This window comes from Aythya ferina, assembly GCF_964211825.1.
Source record: "Aythya ferina genome assembly, chromosome: 3".
NCBI classification, from domain to species: domain Eukaryota; kingdom Metazoa; phylum Chordata; class Aves; order Anseriformes; family Anatidae; genus Aythya; species Aythya ferina.
This window is the reverse complement of record NC_140298.1, coordinates 10,377,561-10,397,599: the sequence shown is the minus strand read 5'-3', so window position 1 is coordinate 10,397,599 and position 20,039 is coordinate 10,377,561. Positions and strand designations below refer to the sequence as shown.

The 20,039-nt window shown below is 44.2% G+C and overlaps 1 protein-coding gene across 3 annotated transcripts in view; it reads left to right on the top strand.

Annotated features, from left to right (window-relative positions):
• Positions 1 to 20,039, top strand: part of MEIS1 (Meis homeobox 1) — a 105,554-nt gene that overhangs the window by 46,204 nt on the left and 39,311 nt on the right. For all 3 annotated transcript variants that reach the window (XM_084513773.1, XM_084513772.1, XM_084513774.1), the window contains exon 8: positions 9,198 to 9,343. In XM_084513773.1, coding sequence (XP_084369899.1) covers positions 9,198 to 9,343 — 146 coding nt within the window. The remainder of the gene's footprint in view (positions 1 to 9,197; positions 9,344 to 20,039) is intronic.

Genomic DNA, 20,039 nt, shown 5'->3' with positions numbered 1-20,039 from the left:
TTCTCTGCCTCCTTTTCCATGGCTGTGAGATACGGGGATATGCGGTGGGAACCAGCAGTCTGACTCACAAGGGATTTTGGATTAACCCTCCATAACAATTCAAAAGTTGTCTCCCTCTCGTTTTAGATATAAAGGAATAATTTCTGGCTTAGGTTTAAAGCCAGGTGTCTTTTCAGTAATTATACAATTAAAGCATTTCAGTGACTGGAGTTTGAGTAACGGGCTGTTGCCAATGGACCTTTATAAGGTTGTGTAAGGTGATGGATGTTTTATGGAACCATTAGCAATGGTGGCGGAGATGCTGTTGCTGTTGAAAGGCAAAAGGTAGATTGTGGGGGATCATTTTTTTTCTCATTCCTCTTATTTCTGTCTTTGATAGCTGCAGAGTGACTGCTTTATGTAGGGAAATGGAGCGCGTGGTGCTGCCATGGCATGCAGAGGGGAGTTTAATGTCAATTTTCTTTGAATCATTCCTTGCTCTTTGTTGGCAGATGCTCCTGATTGAGGGGAAAAAGATTTTGTTTGTTTGTTTGTTTTTACTACTATTTTAAAGTATGAGTGATGGAAGTAGAAGAAAATGCACTGCATGTAAGCAAGAACTTTTTCACTTGAAACAAAACACATGGGAACTTCCCACTAAAAATGTTTTGCGTGCACTCAATAGGTCAGGAATCTTGAGCTGCCCACCCCACAGCTAGACTAAATTTCTCCTATTCATTATAGTTATATGACCCCTGTGACATATGGGATCCAGTCCTACAAAAAAGGATTTGGGGCAAACAGCATCTGAGCTACAGTTCCTGCAGGGCACACTGCAGCTTGGGCCAGCATCAGTTTGTCTGGAATTGGCCCAAAAGAAAATGCTTTAGACTGGCTCAACAAACCCAAGCGTTTTGGTTTGTGTCAGCCAACAATGAAATGTTTTCTTTTGACTTTTTTATTTTTTTTTCTTCTCAATAGAAAAATCTAATTTTGAATGGTTTGGGCAGTGTCAAGGTTTTGGCACGTATTTCCTGTTGTAAAACATGAAATCTACAGCATCGCCTCCTCTGGAGGAGGCATGCTGGCAGGGCCCAGGGCGTTTTAGCTCTGTTTAAGGAAAGAAGCCTATTTAAATGCTCCACTGTAATAAACTGTTTCCACAGATAACGCATCCCTTAGTTTATACCTAATATGCTTCTGATCTTTGCTTTTGAGCCTCTTATAGCTGCTTGTGCTCAGTCCACGAGTCAGGTGTCTTACGGGCTGGATAAACACAAAGATAGAGCCAGTTGTTAAGGAGCTATAGAGATTTACAGAAGTTGACCTCGTGGCTGTTTGGGGTATTAGTTGGGCATGTTTCCCCTGGCAGAGCAGTCCTGTGCTCCTCCTGCTGCTTCTTGTGCTCCTACTTCATAAGTGAGCAAGTCCAAGCAAATCCAGTTGTGGATTTACCTGCACGTCAGCCCCATGTGGTTGACTTCTCCTGGAAAACACAGCTGGTGGACCCTTGGCTGGGAAGGCCAGCTCTCCAGCTGAGGCTGGAGAGAATACGTTTCAAAAAAGACCTATAGTTGAAGGAAACAGAGAATGACTGAGAAACAGCTTTTCCCAAGAAGCGGTAGGGTCGCCACAATGGCTTTTAGGTTAAAAAAAAAACGTTTAAGCTTTTTACAATTCTCAGTTGAAGCAGGATGTTTTTCTGTTTAACTAGATACTTTTCTTTTCTGTAGGGTATTTGCTTCCAACTGCTCAAAGTAAACTTCTGTAGCTGGCAGCAGAAAGTTGTTTGCTTCCCATACAATGAATTGCTTTCTTTTTAATATTTCATACGGAGCATAGATGCTTGGCTCCAGAAATATCTCACAACTTACTCATAATAGTGGAGTTTTTGAACCCTATTAAGAAGTGCTGCATTGTGCAGAAGAAGGAGGTTTCCTTCGTTTTAGCTGTAAAAAGCTGCCGAACAAATGAAAATGAGTAAAATATGTGTTTTTTTTTCTCCTCCCCTATTCATCAATGCTGTTTTTACTCTTTGTGTAGACAGCTAATTTGCTCGTTGTTTGCCTGAAGGGAATTCAAGTCAAAAAGGAGGATCGAGTTACTAGAAAAAGGTGCTCCTGTCTCCAAAGAACAAAGTACAATGATTCAAGGGAAAAACTTTGAAAATTTGTCAAATGCCAGAGTGTAATTTATCCTTGTCCAGGTTACTCCGTCTATGAATATTTGTCTAGGATATTTTTGCACATGTTTCCTCTAGTATCTAGTAAATATGGATACTATCTGTGACTGACAACCTCCCACTGTTTACGTCATGGTCTGAATCGTTGCATGAAACATGCGATGCATCTCCTTGAGAGATGCGTGCAAACCCAAGTACAACGGTGTTTGTTCCTTGCTAATGTTCATTTTCAACCTTGTTGTTCTTCATTAACTTTTTATTAAGTATATTCAAGAAGGCTTTTTCCTTAAGGAATAAGAAAAAAATAAACCTGTCCCTTGTCAACACCATATTTCAAATTCACAAGCACACTTCCATCATCATTGTAAATCCTTTTTGGGACTGCTTCATAGCCCGTTGAATGCACCAAGATGATTGCCATTGACCTCAGGAGGTCCCGAAGTGGGCTCTTCCATCAGATCTGACTAATTGTGGATCCAGACTAACAGAAAATGTTTTTCCCAGTAAAGAAATGGCACAGCTACTTTAAGTATTCTGATGTGCCATTTTTCTTGTAGCCCCATCCTCAGCTTGTGTGCTTTGCCTGGTTATTGGCAGGTTGAGAGGAGTCATAGTGGGTTACTGCTGTACATGCACATGTGGATAAATTTTAAAATAATGTATTCTGGGGAAATCTACTAACTTGACAGGCCTTGTCATGTGGATATCTTGAAGTTAGGTACATAGGTACAAGTTGGCTTTAGCAGCTGGGCATACATCTCCAGACCATGCCAGTGCCTCCCAGCTCTCTCCTGGCATACCTGAGCATTGATCCCTTTGTGCTGCTCACATTTCCTCCTTCCCCTCCTTGCTGTAAGGAGAAATGATCATTTCTGATAGTTTATTTGCTCTGGTACATTGGTAGGCAGGAGTATAAGCCACGCTAGCTCACCTCAAAGCCATTCGGGTATAACTTGTGCTCACCGCGTCCTTTGAATTGGAGCTGGTTGTCAGAAAACAATCAACCAAAAAACCTCTCCATATTCTTTGATTGCCCAAGTCCATTCAATATTGGTGGTGTGAAATGGCACTTCTTGTTTTAAGTCCATGAACAGCAGGTTGTGGCATGTCTCTTTCACTCTTGGCCTTGTTTTACAAAAACAACAAAACAACACCTTATTGCACCCTTGGATCTGCTTTCTGAGAGTTCATAGTTTGTACCTTACAGGAAAATTGCATTTCACGCGTAGACCTGTTCTTGCTTGGTGGAAAGTCAGCATGGTTGGTGTGTGGATATCCAGCAAACTAAAGATGTGTTTCTGTAAAGGGGTGGCATAGGTAAAGGTGTAGAAATTATAATAGTTATTCGAAGTTAGCACAGAGCATTGAAGAAAGGTTAAAGAAAGTCATTTTGCCACTTATATCTCTCTAGTACATTTTGTTACTCAAAGTTATTAATGAATCTTCCTTTCCAGTAACTGGAAAGGTTACCTAACCATTTTGTGTTCTTGGAGGGGTTAAAAGAGAAGGGAACTAACAGAGCTGTGGCTCACCAGTGAACAGTTAAGTATTTGGCTTAGGCAATGTAGGATTTCTCCTCCTATCAAAAGCAGGAATTTGAGGAACTCATATCTAAATGCATTTTAAAGAAAATGTTAGTAGAATTAAAATAATAATCACACTACTGAAAAGCCCACCAACTTGGGGGCACCATATTGGGTGTTTCTGTTTGTAACACCAAAAACATTGCGAGTCTAGCGCAGAAGACAATAGTTTTTGTCCAAAGTCAGTGGATATTTAAATTATATTAGCTTATTAAACACGAAAGTATGTGCAAACCTTAAAGTTCTTCCAAAAGCCTGAAGCTACTTTTAACAGGAGAGATTTGGAAGCATAAAACTAAGTTCAGCTTAGGAAGCTTGGAGCCTCTCAGAGAAAGCTGGTTCAGCCCTCTCTTAATGGAGCCACACAGTCCAGGGTGCACTTAAAAGTTGCTCTGGGTCTTTTGCAGGGCTTTGGGGGGCATTTCTGGCACATTCTCTCCTGTGAACTCCTCAAAGCGATGGATTTAGATGCTTATCTAGAAGTGGACTGTGACAGCTGTGAAGTGGGTCGGGGGGCCGTGCCGCTCTAGGCCTCGCTGTGAAACCGATGCCCTCCTCTCAGCCTGTCCCAGCAGACCAAGCCACTGCCGTGGGCCAAATACCTCTTCACTTTTAAAAAGCAGGCTTTTTAAGAGTCACGTTTATTCTGTGATATAAAAGTATTTGTAGGGCAGATACAGAATTGGTCATGAGACGGGGCTACTTGTAGTGAGAAATAACCTGTTGCGTCCATTTGGTGAAGATATTCGTTGTGGGACAGCAATAGTTGTCTCTTGGCTGCTCAGATTTGAAGGAAAGGTGTTGTTGATCTGAAGAGCCACATTAATTCTAAAGTCAGGAGTGTACTAGGATGTGTCATGGACAGGGAGCCAAATTCTACTTGCCTTTGCTCACGAGTGGAGACCATGGTAGGGCAGTTTGTGAGTAACGCTGTGTTGCATACACATACACACCATACTGCCTGTGCCACACAGCTGGCGGGTTTGGGCACTCGTTTCCACCCCAGACAGATCCAAACCCTCAAAAAGCCTTGGGAGCATTTTAAACTTGATGCAGGTGAGTAGTTTCCATGAAATCAGAGAGACTTAGCGCATCACATGTAAGCGTTTGAAAGGCCAGGGTTATGAGGACATCCGAATTTCCAGCCTTCCCTGAGCTGGAATTGGGACCAAGCTATGCTATTCTCACTGCCCTTCCAACACTGCAGGGCCTGAGGTTTAGCTTTGGTTCAGTGTGAAGCCCTGGGAGAAGTTTTCCAGTTGCCCCTTAATTTTTGCAACAGTGACCAGCAATAGACGCGAGCACATGCACAGCGTTGCTCTCCAGAAGTACCTATTTTGCCAACAAAGGTTTATGGCAGATCACCCGTGACAAAGAGAGCATTAACGGCTGGAGGAGCCGCTATAAACTCGGTTGCCCTTTGCTGCTTCTGCCTCCAGTTTTGGGGAGCGGGAGGGGAAGGGAAGTTGTAGGAGGCAACCGCGGAGAGGAGGGGGACGCGAGTGAGAGGAGCCCCTGCTGGCATGGCCGGCCTGACCCATTCAGCGGCCTGAATACGATAAATGCCGCTTTATCCTGTCTTGAAAGGAACAAGATAGCGCGGCCTAAATGCCTGGGTGTGCTTAAATAGGCAACTGTGGGACGTTTGAGTGGAGCGTGTTTGAAATCCGAGCTGCCCAGCAGCCCGGGAGCTGCCACAGGTCACCTGCCTCGCTCCATGGGGACGGGCCCAGGTCCCGCAAGAAATCGTCCATGGACGAATTGTAGTACAAATTCCTTTCTTTGTCGGTTGGCCTCTTTCACTAGACCATGGCCTATAAAATTTAGTAAAAACAATTCTTAAATATTATTTGAAAGGGCGAATGGCCACGCTGAAAGGTTTGACAGTTTGACATATAGCGCATGGTTTTGATAGCTCGGAAAGCAGAGCGTGGAGCCGAGGCTCTCCTCCTGCTTGTTACAGCCTCGGTGGTTTTTAAATAGTGTCTAGTTGCTGTGCAGGGCGGCTGCGCTCCCAGCAGCCTGACAGGCAATGAGTCTGCTTCAGTGATCTTAAATCCTTTCAGACTAATTTGTGAGAGAGCAGAAAAACAGCTAGCACCTTTGGATTCGGTGCTCGGAACCGGAGAATCAGGTATTGCCAATTAAAGCGCCATTGCCAGCGATCATATCAGGACAGATTACTTGCAGTTCTTCTGATAATGTCAGGCGGTGCCTAAAGAGAAGGCAACTGGGAGCTCCTCCACAGACAAAGGACCCAAGCGGACCAAACTCATCAGTGGCCTAGGCCGAGGCAGCGAGGGCCAGATTGCCACGTTAGGGCCGTGCATATGTGCAGCGCAAATGCGAGCAGCACGCCTGCTCTGCCCCCGAATAGCCACGGGCCATTTTTAAGAGCCTCTGGCCCCTCAGTCACTGGCCTACTAGTTAATTGCCACACGGACTTGGTGACACATGGGCAGATAATATGACATTTTCGGTTTCTGTCACTAGCAAACGCCACGGCGTTGCTTGCACTAGTTGCTAAGAAGCTGTCAGAAACCATTAGCAGCTGGCTAAAGTTGCCCTATGGCATTTCCTCATGGCATCAGCAAAACAAGCATAAATCACCCAGCGGAGCCTCCCGCTATACTAATGAGGCTGTAAGCTTGTTTATGGACTAGCATCATTTCTATGATTATTTCCACCTTTTCAGTTCGCCTTCATTTGGCGGCAGGAGAAGTCAACTTCAGGAACAAAGTCGCTGCTGACATTTTACAAATGCGGTTCGTAGCTGCTACCGTGTGGCTGGTCAGTGGTTCTTCAGGTTTGTTTAGTGATCTCTGGAAAGAGGGGGGAAGAAAAGGGGAAGGGGGTGGATCTCTGGAGACCTCACAGAGGTGAGCATATCAAGTTGCAAAGTAGATGGAAATACTAAAATCCACAATTGACCATTTAGACTTCTCTCTGTGGTTTAGTCCTTACAGGATCAATTTTCAATTTAAAAAAGTGGAAGAGGTTAAACAATTTATAAAAGTGTACTGAAGAATTTGCTTTTAGGATAGCCGGGCGCTTTATTATCCACTCCCTCCCTTTCACTTTCTCTGACTTGGGTCGGACGGGGCCAGGGTTTATTGTTTTAGGCTTTTCTGAACATGCACCAGTATTTACACTGGATTGAAAGCATTTGCTTCCAATGAAAATCTTGTCTTAGATTACAACCCAGCAGTGTAATTTCCCTCCCAGATGGGAGTAAAGTAGCAGTATTTGCCTAAAAACAGTAGGAAGAACAAACTGTGCATTAAGCCAAGGCTGTTTTTGGCTTGAGCTAATGATGTAACAGAAACCTTTTATTTGGGATAGGTCACTGCCAGGGATTGAAGGAGGTGATCTGGCTCGCGCTTGAAAGGTTTCTCCATTGTATCTACATAAGTCTTCACTTAAAAAATCCTGTTCCTAATGCTTCTGCTTTCATACAGCAGAAATAAACAGGAAAGGTTCTGGGGAGTGTTATAGGTGGAATGCAGAAAGCTTTTCCTCCCCTAATGGAGGATATAATTCAGGTGCCCCGGAGGCATGCTTTCAGGAATTCTCTTGCCTGAGGTAATGGGAAGCTCAGGCTGCTTTAAGGCCTTGATTATCTATTGATGCACAAAGCTGGAAAAAAGTCATCTCCCTTGGATTATAGTAGATATTTCCATAAATTATCAATGAGTCCTCCTCCCGTCAGGCACGAGGCAATGCCTGCTAAATTAATCTGAAGGGGGTTTGAAATGAGGAGAGAGTGTATTTAAAAAAAAAGGGGGGGGGGGACAATTGTAGGGAGGTGGTGAAAGGCAGTGTCATTAGGTTAGAAGCTTTTCATTTTTAATCAATGAATGCGTAATACTTTTCTTTTCCTTGTTTGCCTCTCTCAGACAGAAAGTGGATTAGCCCGTGGAATTTTAAATGCTGTTGAGTTGTTTCCTTTGCTCATGTTTCTTTTATGAATTATTATTTTATGTGGTGAATTGCTTCTCTGTATAAAAGCCCTTTTTTACATACTGGGCTTTCAAAGAATTTATCGGATATCTGATTTCTTCATAAAAATCTTGTTTGTTTCTATAACTACTCAAGGTTACCATATCATTAAAGACACAGGCCAAGTCATAAGGATAATTATAAATTTGCCACAGTCAGTACGGTACTAAAAATATAATGCTAATAATAACTTTTTGTGCTGAAAGCTGTTTAACAAATCATAATTTTGACAGTCTACATACTTTTTTTTTTTTGGTGGTGGTGGGTTTTTTTGATCGCTAACAGAGATAGTTTTGATTCAGCCTAATTCAGATGACTTTCTTGATCATCCTTGCCCAGGGGTGTAAAAACCACTTGCCTAATAACATCACAACTCCATGCTGCTACAAATGCAGTGTCTTTAGAAGCCAAGCTACATGGTTCAATCCACATGCAGGGAATGAAAAAACTGAATTTCTATATGGACTTGTTTATAAACTGCTTTCAGGGTTTGAAACAAAAACGGCATGCAAACTGGCTGGGCACCGCAACTTTTTTTCTCCTCTCACTGCTAGCCCATCAGCCCATACCAAAGTTGGCTGCTATGCAGTTACGTGCTCCTGTAGACACGCTGCTAATGTGATGAGAAGTGTCCGAGACCTTCTCTGCATTAAGGAAATTCATTTTGGATCAGTTGTTGTTTAACGGGATCAGACACCTTGCACGGATGTGGCGGCGTGTCAGCACAAAGCCGGGTGTTAATTCCTACGATGTGTGTCAAATTGGTACCTACTTATCCCAGTATGAACTGCTTTAGGCTGGGGCTGGGCGGAGGGGAGGCCAGTTAGCTACCCACGTCCCATCAAAAAGCCAGGATACGCTGGACGTCTAGAAAAGACTTAAGTGGTGATCCAATCCCGTGGTTGTTACCGAATTTGGGAAGAGAATATGATGTTGCAAGAAAGTTGCATTCACACCATTTTTCACATCCCAGAGCGGGACGCGGCACCCAGCTTCGCACATGTCATGGGTATGGGACGCCATTGATGCTTTTCTAATGGCCACCTCAGCCAAAATAGCTGATGGGGATTAATTTTTGGGAAGTGACCCAGTGTGAAGAAAAGCCATTTTTTTCCACCTTTGCAAGCAGGATGCTTTGCAGAAAACAAAATCTTTTTTTTTTTTATTTTTTATTTTTTTATTTTTTTCTTTTTTTGGTTTTGGGTTACAGTGCTGAATCCAGTGGCAGGAATGGCTGCACTGTCTTTCAGGGTAATCCAGAACTGGGCGGACACAGTCCTGAGACCCTCCCTCTCCCCATGTCTCTTCCCCCCCGTCCCCAAACCCCTGGTGAATTACAGTGTTAAAGAATTTATACCTCATTTAAATATTCATGCAGTTTATACCCAAAGCCAGGCTTCGGCTGAAGTATATAAAGGTAGCATAAGTCAAAATTTGATTCACTATATTTACAGGTGACGGCTTGGACAACAGTGTAGCTTCCCCCAGCACAGGTGATGATGATGATCCAGATAAGGACAAAAAGCGACATAAAAAGCGTGGCATCTTTCCCAAAGTAGCCACAAATATCATGAGGGCATGGCTGTTCCAGCATCTAACAGTAAGTGAACTCTAGATCACATATGCAAAATAAAACATGGAAAATGTCATAGTTGTAGTAGTCGTAGAAAGCAAAAATACGTATTGTGTTACTGACAGGCAGCTCAGGGAACTTTTCCGAGCAGAGCTGTTGCCTCTTTGCTAGATGCCAGGGGAAGAGCATGGAGCGTATGATGTTATGGTTTTGGGGTGTTTTTTTTTGTGTGTGTTGCTTTTAGATTTTTGGTTCAAGTCGCAGTTGTTAGCAGGACGTCACCTCAAAGTGTGACTGAGCTTATACTAATAACCTCAGAGACCTGTCCTGCCCTGCTGCTCGCACAGCTGCAGCTCCCACTCGCTGACGTGGGAATCGCTGCTTCGGAGCAGAGAGCAGCTTTTGGGCCCTGGGTCTGTGCTCCAGAGAGCCGCAGCAAATAATTGGGGAGCTTTAAAAACAAAGCACAAGAAAACAAAGACCTTATTCAGATGTTTGTCAGAACATAGTTAGAAGCTTCATGATGAAAGGTCTGAATGTATCTGGTTTAATAGAAAAGTATAATTTTTTTTTGGTGAGACGTTCTCATTCCCAGAGTGTAAGTTACCACTGTATTTAACATCATAAAGGGGTGGGGGGATGAGCAGCTATTTCTGTTGCCACAGCTACCTGTATTTATTTCTGGGATTAGAAATAAAAAGCTCTGGACAGGTGTGCAGGGTTAAGCTGAATGCTGGAGCTTCTTTAAAGAGTTTATATTGTGTACCACACCTACTAATGTTAGCGTTTAGAAAAGTGTTTCTAATGCCATTCTTCTTTTTCATCAAATTATGGTGATCTGACACTGTGTTTTCATCCACTATGGGGATTTAAGCCTTTGGCTGGAGATTTTCTGTCTGCCTTTCTGTGCCAGCAGGATAAGGCCCAGGCGAGGGGTGCCTGCAATCTGCAGGCAGTAGTGAAGAACAGCTCTGGCCTCTAATCTCAGCAGTTTGACTCTCCCCCCAGCCTGTAGGTAGGGTCAGGGTGAAGCCAGCAGCCAGCCAACTTGCCCAGCCCTGGTGGAGCCCAGCCAAGGGCATGCTCCTGATGTGGAGGAAGTGCTCACGCAGCTCGCCCTTCTGTCCCCCGCTGCGCCAAGAAACCAGATATCTGCCGTGACTCTTGTCAGCACGGGGATCAGGCAGGGAATCCTGCCCCACGCGGCCCTGGTTTGCTATGAATGAACCTTCGTGCCTGAGCACTCCTCCTCCGAGGCTGGAGAGGGCCTCAGATGTCTCCAAGTTAATCCCAGGCTCTGCATCAGCTGTGCCTCAGCTTTGCCAGCTCCTTAGCCCTGTCCCTGCCGCCTTCAGTGCAGCACTCCCAAAGGCCCAGGTCCCCTTTGGTTTGGTGCAGACACAGTGGCTTCTCAATCCTAGGTCTTGTCCCAATTCAAGCTGACAGCCCGGTGTCTCTCTGGAGGTAGATGTGGGGTTAGGGGCGTCTCCCTCCAAAACAGTCCATCCCAAAAGAGATGCTATGCCAGCAGTGATGCTCAGGCCAGCGTGATGCAGCTAGTCCAGGTTCTGGTGTGAGGAGATGCCCTGCAAGCTCTGCAGTCAGGACAGTGACAACGAGGCGTGCCAGGGAACACTGAGCAACAGCACATCAGTCCTGGTATTTCCCAGCTGAGGAAAGCTGAATTAAGTAGTATATGTTACGATTGTTAATACTCATAGTAAGTTTTCCTGGAAGCGGCCTGTTGCTGTGTTTGTGCCGGTAAATTAAACATCATCCAGGCCAGGAACGTTACTGTCTGTAACACCAAACTGCTTGAGCAGTCTCTGGCATGCTCTTTGCCTGGGCCAGCTACCACCCTCAAAACTTACTCCTGGGAGCAGGGGTGATTCCTGAAAGCCCTTGTGGAAGGAGCCCAGGCTTCCCCTGACCATGCAGCTGGCTTCCTGAACAGCATGAGGACCAGAGAACAGGCCCCGTTTTGTCCAGATTAAGTGTAGGATGAAAGCAGCTTTTCCCTCTTTTGCTGTGCAGTAATGCTGTGCAAAAGAGAAAATGAGAGTGCCCATGGAGCTCGCTGTGGTGGTGGTAGGTGTCCTTTGGAGCCACCACCTGGGACCACTTTCTGCTTGTAAGGTGGGCCCTTCTGGAAAGCTCAAACACTGAACCCCCAGGACCTGTGCAGTGAAGCCACTGCGTTTTCTACCTTACAGCACTGAGCTAAAGCTTGCTTTTCAAAATCCACCATCCCCCGTACAGTCCAAGCCCAGCCAGGTGAAGCACACAGCTTTACTACAGGGCAGCTTCTTGTGGCAGCAGCAGAGTAGCTCCAGGTTTGTCCGATCCATCCAGCAAAGCAGAATTGGTTCACTCACCCAAGCCCAACCTTCTGCTAGGACCTGGGACAGGCCTTTCGAAATGACTCTCGGTGGGGTCAGGGACAGTTAAAATGAAAGCAGGGCCGGACAACCTCGTAGGCTGCAAAGCCACCAGAGAACTCGTGCCCGCAGAAGAGCAGTGAGGCTTGTGTGGGGAGGAAGGTGTCCTCCAGCAGGAATATCGATAACACGGGAAGAGCCAGCACCATAGCCAGTGCTGGAGCAACACAGTGTGTTGAACAGGCGAGCTGCTTGGGGTGCTGCCCTTGTCAAAAACCCAGCGTGTGGAGGTCTAGCAGGTGGTGGGGGTGCCCCCACAGGCCCACACGAGGGCCCAGACTCTGCAGCAGCAGCACGAGGGCTTCCTGGGGTGAAGGCAGGCAGATCTTCGGTGCTCACCTGGCTGTAAATGTCTCTGCTGGCAGCCTGGGACAGATGTGTTGCAACCACTGTCCCAGGACGTTGCTGTCAGTGGCTTTAAAAGGTGCAGGAATTGCTGCTTGGCCACGTAGAAAGAAACCCGATGATTGCTGCACACCCAGGCCCAAGTCGTGGCTGCCATCAGGTCACAGGAGCTGAGAGGCTGAGGAAATTAAAAACTGGTTTGTTTTTGATTTTGGGCCCTGTGACTGCTCCTATATCCCCGAAGACTGGGGTGACGGTGTCCCCAGCTGGGCTTCGCTGCAGGAGGGAGGTCACCCCGAGGAATGGTCAGCCGAGGAAACCAGAGATCCCCTGTCACTTATTCATTGATTGATAATTAGTGAGATCGATTGTTAGTCTTCCCTAGGTTGGACACAAGGTCCCCTTTAAAGCGGGAGGGGAGGAGAGCCGGGAGGTGGTTCTGTACAGGCGAGGGACGTGTCATGGCAGACCATCTCTCCCTTTGACCCCCAGTGCTTAACCTGCCTTCGCTTTCCCATCTGTGAAATGGCAGGGAGGCAACGAGCAGTGGTTAAAGGCAAAATGCAGCATCCCCTTGACCACTGCTAATTCCTAATGGTGCTGTTATTTGGGAGCCCTCCTTTTCAGGGGCAAAGGATTTTTCTCACAATTATAATATTAATTCACATCAGTGGCATGGAATTAAACAAAATAGACAGTAATTGCTGTGTCTGTCATACTAATGATTAATGTTTGGAAAGATTTAAAATAAGTGTAGGTCTAATACAATCTTTTAAAAGTGTATAGGCTGGTTTAATTCCTCCTATGCAGTTATTTCATCCCAAAGACTATTAAGCCTTCCTCTGTGTACTGACTTCATTTCCTAAGGTTTGTCACTTAGTTCTCATTTTCCACTTAGGAGGAAATTCTTTTTTCTTTATTGAAGAAAAAATCAAATGCGAGGCCGTAGCCTCTCCGGTTGTTGAACTGTTTGGGCAATAGCTCCGGCTCAGTGTCATGCTGCAGCCCCCCATTATTTTGACTGATGTGCAGAGCTGAGTTGACGTATGCCCAAAGGGTAGGCAAGCGCTGTCCTCTGTGGACGCAGGCAGTATGCTCTGAAACACTTCAGGGGATAAATTCATCCAAATTGCCTTCCTTTTCTTCCCCCTGAGAAAAGCAACAACAAAAATAAGCTAAAACAATATGAGAAGTGGTAGCCAGACTTACACTTAAGACTTTGCAGTTTTTATTTTTTAACCATTGCTATTCTGACTGAAGTTTTATTCATATCCGCATCGGAATAGCTGCCTCGCTTGGCCATTAGTTAGGCAAGCCATAGGTGTTGTTGAAATTTATGGTGGTAGGTTATTACACCAGCCTGTAAATTTTGATGTTTGTGAAATCTGTTTTTAGGGAACTGCCATAAATTTGAAGTGCGAGGCACAGCCTTTTACTATTTAAAAAAAAAAAAAAAAAAAAAGGCTACTAATAGTTTGGTGAAGAGGTGAGGATGTCCCCAGTCTGTGGAAGCTGAGCTCCAAATTAGATGGGGTTTGTGGGGAGGCATCAGGTGAACATCGAATGCCATCAGAGGGGCTGGGGCAAAGTGTTCCTGTGCAGGAGCTGGGCTCCACAAGGTTGCCCTGAGGGTAATTCCAGGGTGTGCTGCAGCATGGCAAAATTTTGCAGGCCCTCTTTTTTTTTTTTTTTTTTTATTTATTATTATTTCTTGGATCACTTTACACTCAGGGATCACATCTCACCACCATTTTTCAAGCAGATCTCCTCGCTGTAATGTATAGCCCTCAGCAGGGATTGCGAAATAAAGGAAAAGCTTGGAGGAAGGGAAGGAAAAAAAAAAAATATTGCCTGCAACGAGATCTGTGTAAATTTAATTGTGGCAACAGGATTAGTTTCTGCTTCAACCCATAGTATGGTTTTGTCCCAGGAATTGTACCTTTCTGTTTAAAACTGTTTAGGAGCAGGGAGTTTAGGGGGGTGTCTTTTCAAGTATTTTGTCCACTCATTGTGAATTCTCTGCACATTTTAAATCCAGGTTAATTTAAAATGTTGGGATTCAAACCTCATTTTGGGGATTATGCAATGTAATTAGTTTGTTACATGATGAGTGTTTGATGATCTTCACGTTCATCATCTAATCAGGCAAAAAAAAAAAAGCAACATAAAATTATAATCCCAAAAGATGTTTAATAACAATTTAAACTATTGAAGGCTTTATTTAAGTACATTAGGGGATTATAAGCTACTTTTTTTTAATGGTGCCAAGAGGTAGATTCAAGGACTTCAAACACCTTTTAAAAAACAAATTACCATGATTTAAAAAATGAATGGGCCTAGGATTTCTTTCATGTAAATCCCATAATTTAATCATTATTTTTAACTGCTTTTAAAACCATTTCCTTAAGAGGTTAAATCTTACTGAAATGGGAGACCAAGCAGAAACTAAAAGACGTAGCTGAAATATGTTGACTTTACAGTTAAAATGAGTGTGTGTTTTTTTTTTCCTGTTATGTATCTGGATTTTGAACCTTTATTGATTGCCTGATACCATTTTAATAAGCAAGATAACTTTTAATAGGCAATATGCAATCTATCTAGCAAAACTGTTATTTGTGTAAAAGAATTTATTGGAGACGGGTATTTGAAGGAGTCGCTTTTTACCTAGTTAGATCCTCTTATAAGAGGCTGCATCTCTTCACAAGATGCTATTCTGATGGAAGAACACTGTCACACTGCTTATTTCAATAATTTTCATTTACAGGCTAACAACTTTTTTAGATCAGGTGGATTGCAGGTTGTCTCTTAATATCCCTCAAGAGTTCTGAGGTCCTGCCTTGGGAGGATCAGGGGGTTAATTTGTCTCCCATTCCTTCTCCCTTGTTGGACGCCCATCTATGTTTGGAAAGGAGAATAGTGAGAGGGCAAAGGGGTACAGAACTAGGCTGCTGGAAACATAAAAAGGGGAAATGATTGGCTAAAAACCAGGAAGGGTTTTCTTTGTTCTCATCACTGGAGGGTTTGGAAATGTTAAAACAAACGAAGCCCCCCAAAAGCTTTCCCCATCGTACTACTTACAGCGCCCCTCCATCTGTGTAACAGGGATCAGATTCCAATATATTGGACTCCGAATGGGTTGGGTCTTTTTTATTTCCCCCTTTATCCCAAATACGCAAGTCTCCTCTTTCACTTGATTTTATTGTGGGCAAAGCTGTAAAAATCTTTCTTCCACATCTGCAAGACTTCTTAGTGCCAGCTGTCCCGAATTCCTGGGAAAGCCAGGCAGTTTTGGTCTGGTCATCCGTGCACCTCTGTCCCCAGGAGCAGAGAACAAAACCAACGTGCAGGTTGGTGCACAAGTCACGGTGAAGGGGTGTTCAGACAGTCCCTTCCGCTGGCAGAGGTGTGGTGGCAGCCGTCCTTAACAGGAGAAAAGAGGAAATTTTATTACGGGAGAAGATAATTATTCCGAGGCTCTGTCAGAATTGAATTGAGAGCTCCAGAAAGGAGGACAAACAGGATTTAGGTAACTCAGTTTGAATTAACTTCTTAACCCTTGGGTTTGATGGAGCTCATGGACTGTCAAAAGCTTAAGCATTTTTTTTAATCTTCGTTGAATTTGTTGCTTTGACCTGCTGTCCAGCCCCCATGGACTGTCCCATTTTCTAATGTGGGTGAATTTTGTCTTTTTTAAAGAAAACTGTTGTTTTCTTTGGCAGGAGGGGGAAAGAAGGTGGTGGTGGCTACCCGTGGCAATGCTTCTGTTGCTCCACTTGTGTGAATTTCTAGAATATTAAATAGTCAGCTTGGAGCTGTGCTGCAAACCTTTGGTTTTAGACCAGAAAAGAAAAACACAGGGTCCTTTAGTCAGTTTGTTCAAGAAAACGGGATTCCTCGCTTAGGCTGTTCTCATGTACAGAAGTTTGATGTGGTCATAACATCTGCTTTCTCAGATCTAATTCAGTCTCATTTCTGATGAAGACAGTCGCTGTGTGGTTTTAAACTACAGGGTAGGAAGCATCTCATCCTGAGCCTCTCGTGGATCTCAGGAAGAGCAGTGATCCAGGGAAGTGTTTTGGTTGAAATCAGAAGGAGCCAGCAGCCTGGGCTAGATTTTAGAGAGAGAGAGAGCATGTTCCCAAAGGGCTGTCTTATCTTTTTCCCAGTCTCTACCTTGGAGGCACTGTTGTACTGATGTGGAAGCCACTAGCACATTAAAGAATTTGAATTATTCGGAAACTGCTGAAACACATTAGTATTTACACACCAGAAGGATTTCACATCCGAGTAGAAGCAAGGGAATACTGAAAAGTTGAAACATGATAAACATTAATTCAGATGTTAAATTACACTCGCTCTGGTTGTACTAGAACTCCTTTTGTTTGCAGAAATGCTCTCAGAAATGAGTTTACCAGCAAGAATGTTTGCAGTAATAAGGGTTTTTAAGTCAACACGAGATGCTTTGCTTTCTTCTCCACCATCTCTTCTCTTTTCAAATTTGCAGCTGTGATATTTTGCATGTCTGACTTCATTTTTGAAATGAGCCTCTTCCAGTCAGTGAACAGAAACGTGTTATGTGACTTACTGTCTTCCTGCAGTCAGAGCGGCTGTATAAGATTCACGTATCGCATTTTGAAGGCGAGGGGGTGGGGGGTGGAATCTGACCACCAATTTGTAAATCTGGAAGTATCCACGGAAATATTTTGGCAAATAATTTGCAGTACTAAGTACACCAAAGGAAACAACAGTATCTTGGCAGGCAGTTTGTGAGCAGGAAATGAGGATAAATTCATGGGCTCGCTTGTTCATTATTAGCTGTTTGTTTAGCTTGTACTCTAACACAGTTGCTACAAAGGAGTCGATGTTGATTCTCAGATATGTTTATGTATATAAGTGCCAGTGTTAATTTTTTATTGGCAATCTCCTAACTCTTTAAGGAGTTTCACAGAGCAGCAGTGTAAGCTAGCAAACGACTTAATCAGATCAGGTGAAGTGCCAAAATACGGGGCACCGAACCAGCTGGGCACATATCTGATGAGATGTGTCAATCTGCGGTGTAAGATAAGCTGCCTTTCAGATAGGGTCAGGTTTGGAAGGGGTACATAAAGTTGTGTAAGATGCATTCCCTCGCTCTGGCATAGAATATCCTACATCTGTTTGCATGAACTTAACCCGTGTCTGAATGAACCGCAGTGCTGATATTGCAGGGAATACGGTAGTGGGGAAATTGTTTGCCTGTTGTTCTCGGGACAGGCATGAGAAACGAGTTGTTTTCTACCTGTTTTAAAAATTTTGCTTCTTCTTTCCTGCATTTACCTTCAGCTACACAGAATCTGTACTGTTACAACTTACATGTTTTTCTCCTTGCATACATCCTAGAAGCCCTATTCCAATATCAACCAGTTATGGTTACCGTATGCCCATCAAAATTTCCTGTAGAAAACTTCTCTTGTGGAAGGATTTTTGTGTGTGTGTGATGGCATGCTAAATTTTTCCATGAACAGTGCCTTCCTTTCCCCCAAAATGCTCAGCTGAAAATCCATTATTCACTATATGAACAAATGTGTTGATCAGACTCACATTTGCACTTCTGGCTCCTCACCCCGTAACCTACAGCAATGCTAAATATATGTGTAGAGAGAAGGTAAGTAGGCAGAAAAGAGTTTAAGTTAATATGTAGTTATCTAATTTACCTCGTCTTTTGCATCATTTCCTGATTTAGACCCATAATACTTTGCAGAGTGCTCGTTTCACTTCAGTGGTGGGCCATCATTTTAATAAGGCAAGGTCTAGGAGACTTACCAACGGGTCTTCTGTTTTATGAACCAGAAACTTCTGCCCAGAAAGTGCTGCTCAGACACTAGGTATGGCAGGAATATTCCTTTCCTGACTACTTGACCCTTTCTAATCCATCCTCTACAGCACAAGACATTACAAAATTAGGTAAAAGAATAAAAAACCAACGAACCAAACAAACAAAACAATAACAACAACACACTATGATGGTCTCCATTAAGGAATTTCTTTACGCTCACAGGGGAGATGGGGGCACTCTGCTTTAGGTGCCTTGCAGACTCCATTCTCTAAAGGTAGCTTGGAAGTGAAGCTCCTCTTTGTAGACCCACCTGTATTCAAATCAACTGGAGCTTTCGAGGTCCCTAGGTGATATTTTTGGGAAGGTGAATACAACCTTTGTCTCACGGAAAGGCAGAGAGCTGACTTCGTGGTCTTGGCAGCCCCTGAGCTGTGGTTCGCACCCGGGGCCATGGGTGCAGAGGGTTGGGAGCCCTGTGGGACTGCCAGTGGCACCGGGGGCAGATCCGTTTGGTAATAACCAGAATCTTCGGATTCTTCTGAATAAAATGCAATTTTAGTAATGTTTTCATAAACAGTAGTAATGGTGGCATTTTAGTAAACAGTGGCATTAGTTGCATCAAAATTGCACCACATTGGCTTTTAAATTACTCCACCTGTCTGGATGAATAGGATTTTCAGTGTAGAGGCACACAGACAGCTGCTGCTAATGTTTTCTTCTCCCTGTGCAGATAATGCTGGCAAATCTACAGCCATAAAGGCCTGGTTTGTGATGTAAAACGCTACCTGACCTACTGGCTCTGGTGCTACAAAAGGACCAGCTTTAATTACTAATGGCCGTGTTTTAGTTTTGTACTTGTTGATGTAAAAATGTCATCTTAGAGCAGCGTAACCTCTGGTTCACTTCCACTGGCAGCGTTACACTCGCCGCAATTATTTTCAAAATAATTTGTGCTCCTTAGTGGCAAGCTAAAATCCTGCCTCGTTAGCTTGCAGATAATTAGCAGGGGTCTGGCCCTCTGGGTCCCTCTGCCCTCCGGTCCCACTGGCTCCCCAGCACCCCAAGGGATGCACCAGGCTGGAATAGGAATCGTGGCCGTGTGCACTCAGAAATCGCACTCGATGTGTTTGTAGGATTGTCCCTCCCTTGTGTTGGATGGGTGCAAGACGCCAGTGCTAGGAATTTGTGGGACGAATTCTCTCCTGGGTTGTTCCCCATTAACAGCCCTGAAGCTGAAGGGTTGGCACAGAGGTGAGGTTGGTAGCAGCCGGTCATCTGCTGCGTGTGACGATGCTGGAACTTTAATTGCAGCACCAAGCTGCAGAGAAGGGACTTGTAGGGGCCTGGTGGCCCTGGCTGTTAACCATCAAGGGTGTGATGCTGTCCCGTAAGGCAGCCGTGCTGCCCGATGCCATTTCAATGCCTGGCTGTGGGGTGGGATGCCATGCAGGCACTGCCAGCCTGTTTTTTCCACCACGCACCCAACACCAAAAGGGCAGATTGTTCGCTCCCAAAAACGCACAAGAGCTCAAAAAGGGTTAAAGGCTCTAATGGTGCCATTAAAAATACAGCTTGCCAATGAGCTATTTTGTGCGAATGGTATAAATATAAGATACACTTGTCTGGCTCATTTGCAAGCATTCTTTTTGACTTCTTTCACACAACTGGTGTTTTTGTGTTTAATTTAACAAGAAATGAGTAGTAAATGAAAGCTGCTGCCTGAAATCCCACTGTGAGCGTGTTTTGCACTTGGCTCCCCAGTGAAAAGGCAATTTGTGAAATTATGTGATAGAGTAATTAGATGAAGCCAGGGCTTCTGATTGTTGCCATGCTTATGTGGTAAAGGTTTGCTGGGGGAAAAAACGGATTATTACCCTGGCAAGTTGGCTCAAAGCTTCTTCATTTATTTGTAAACAGAATATTTAGTGACCGCATAGGAAGTAGCTGTAATCACCAGCTCGTAAAGAAACCACAGCAGAGCTTTTGGATTTTTACAGAGTGCTCATGTAAAATTTAAGCTGGGAGGCAGAATCCCTGTTAATGTAATTAGGATCTAATTTACCACCCTTTGCACACAGATGTAATAATGTCGAGATATTTATTCTATCTTTAAGCACATTACATA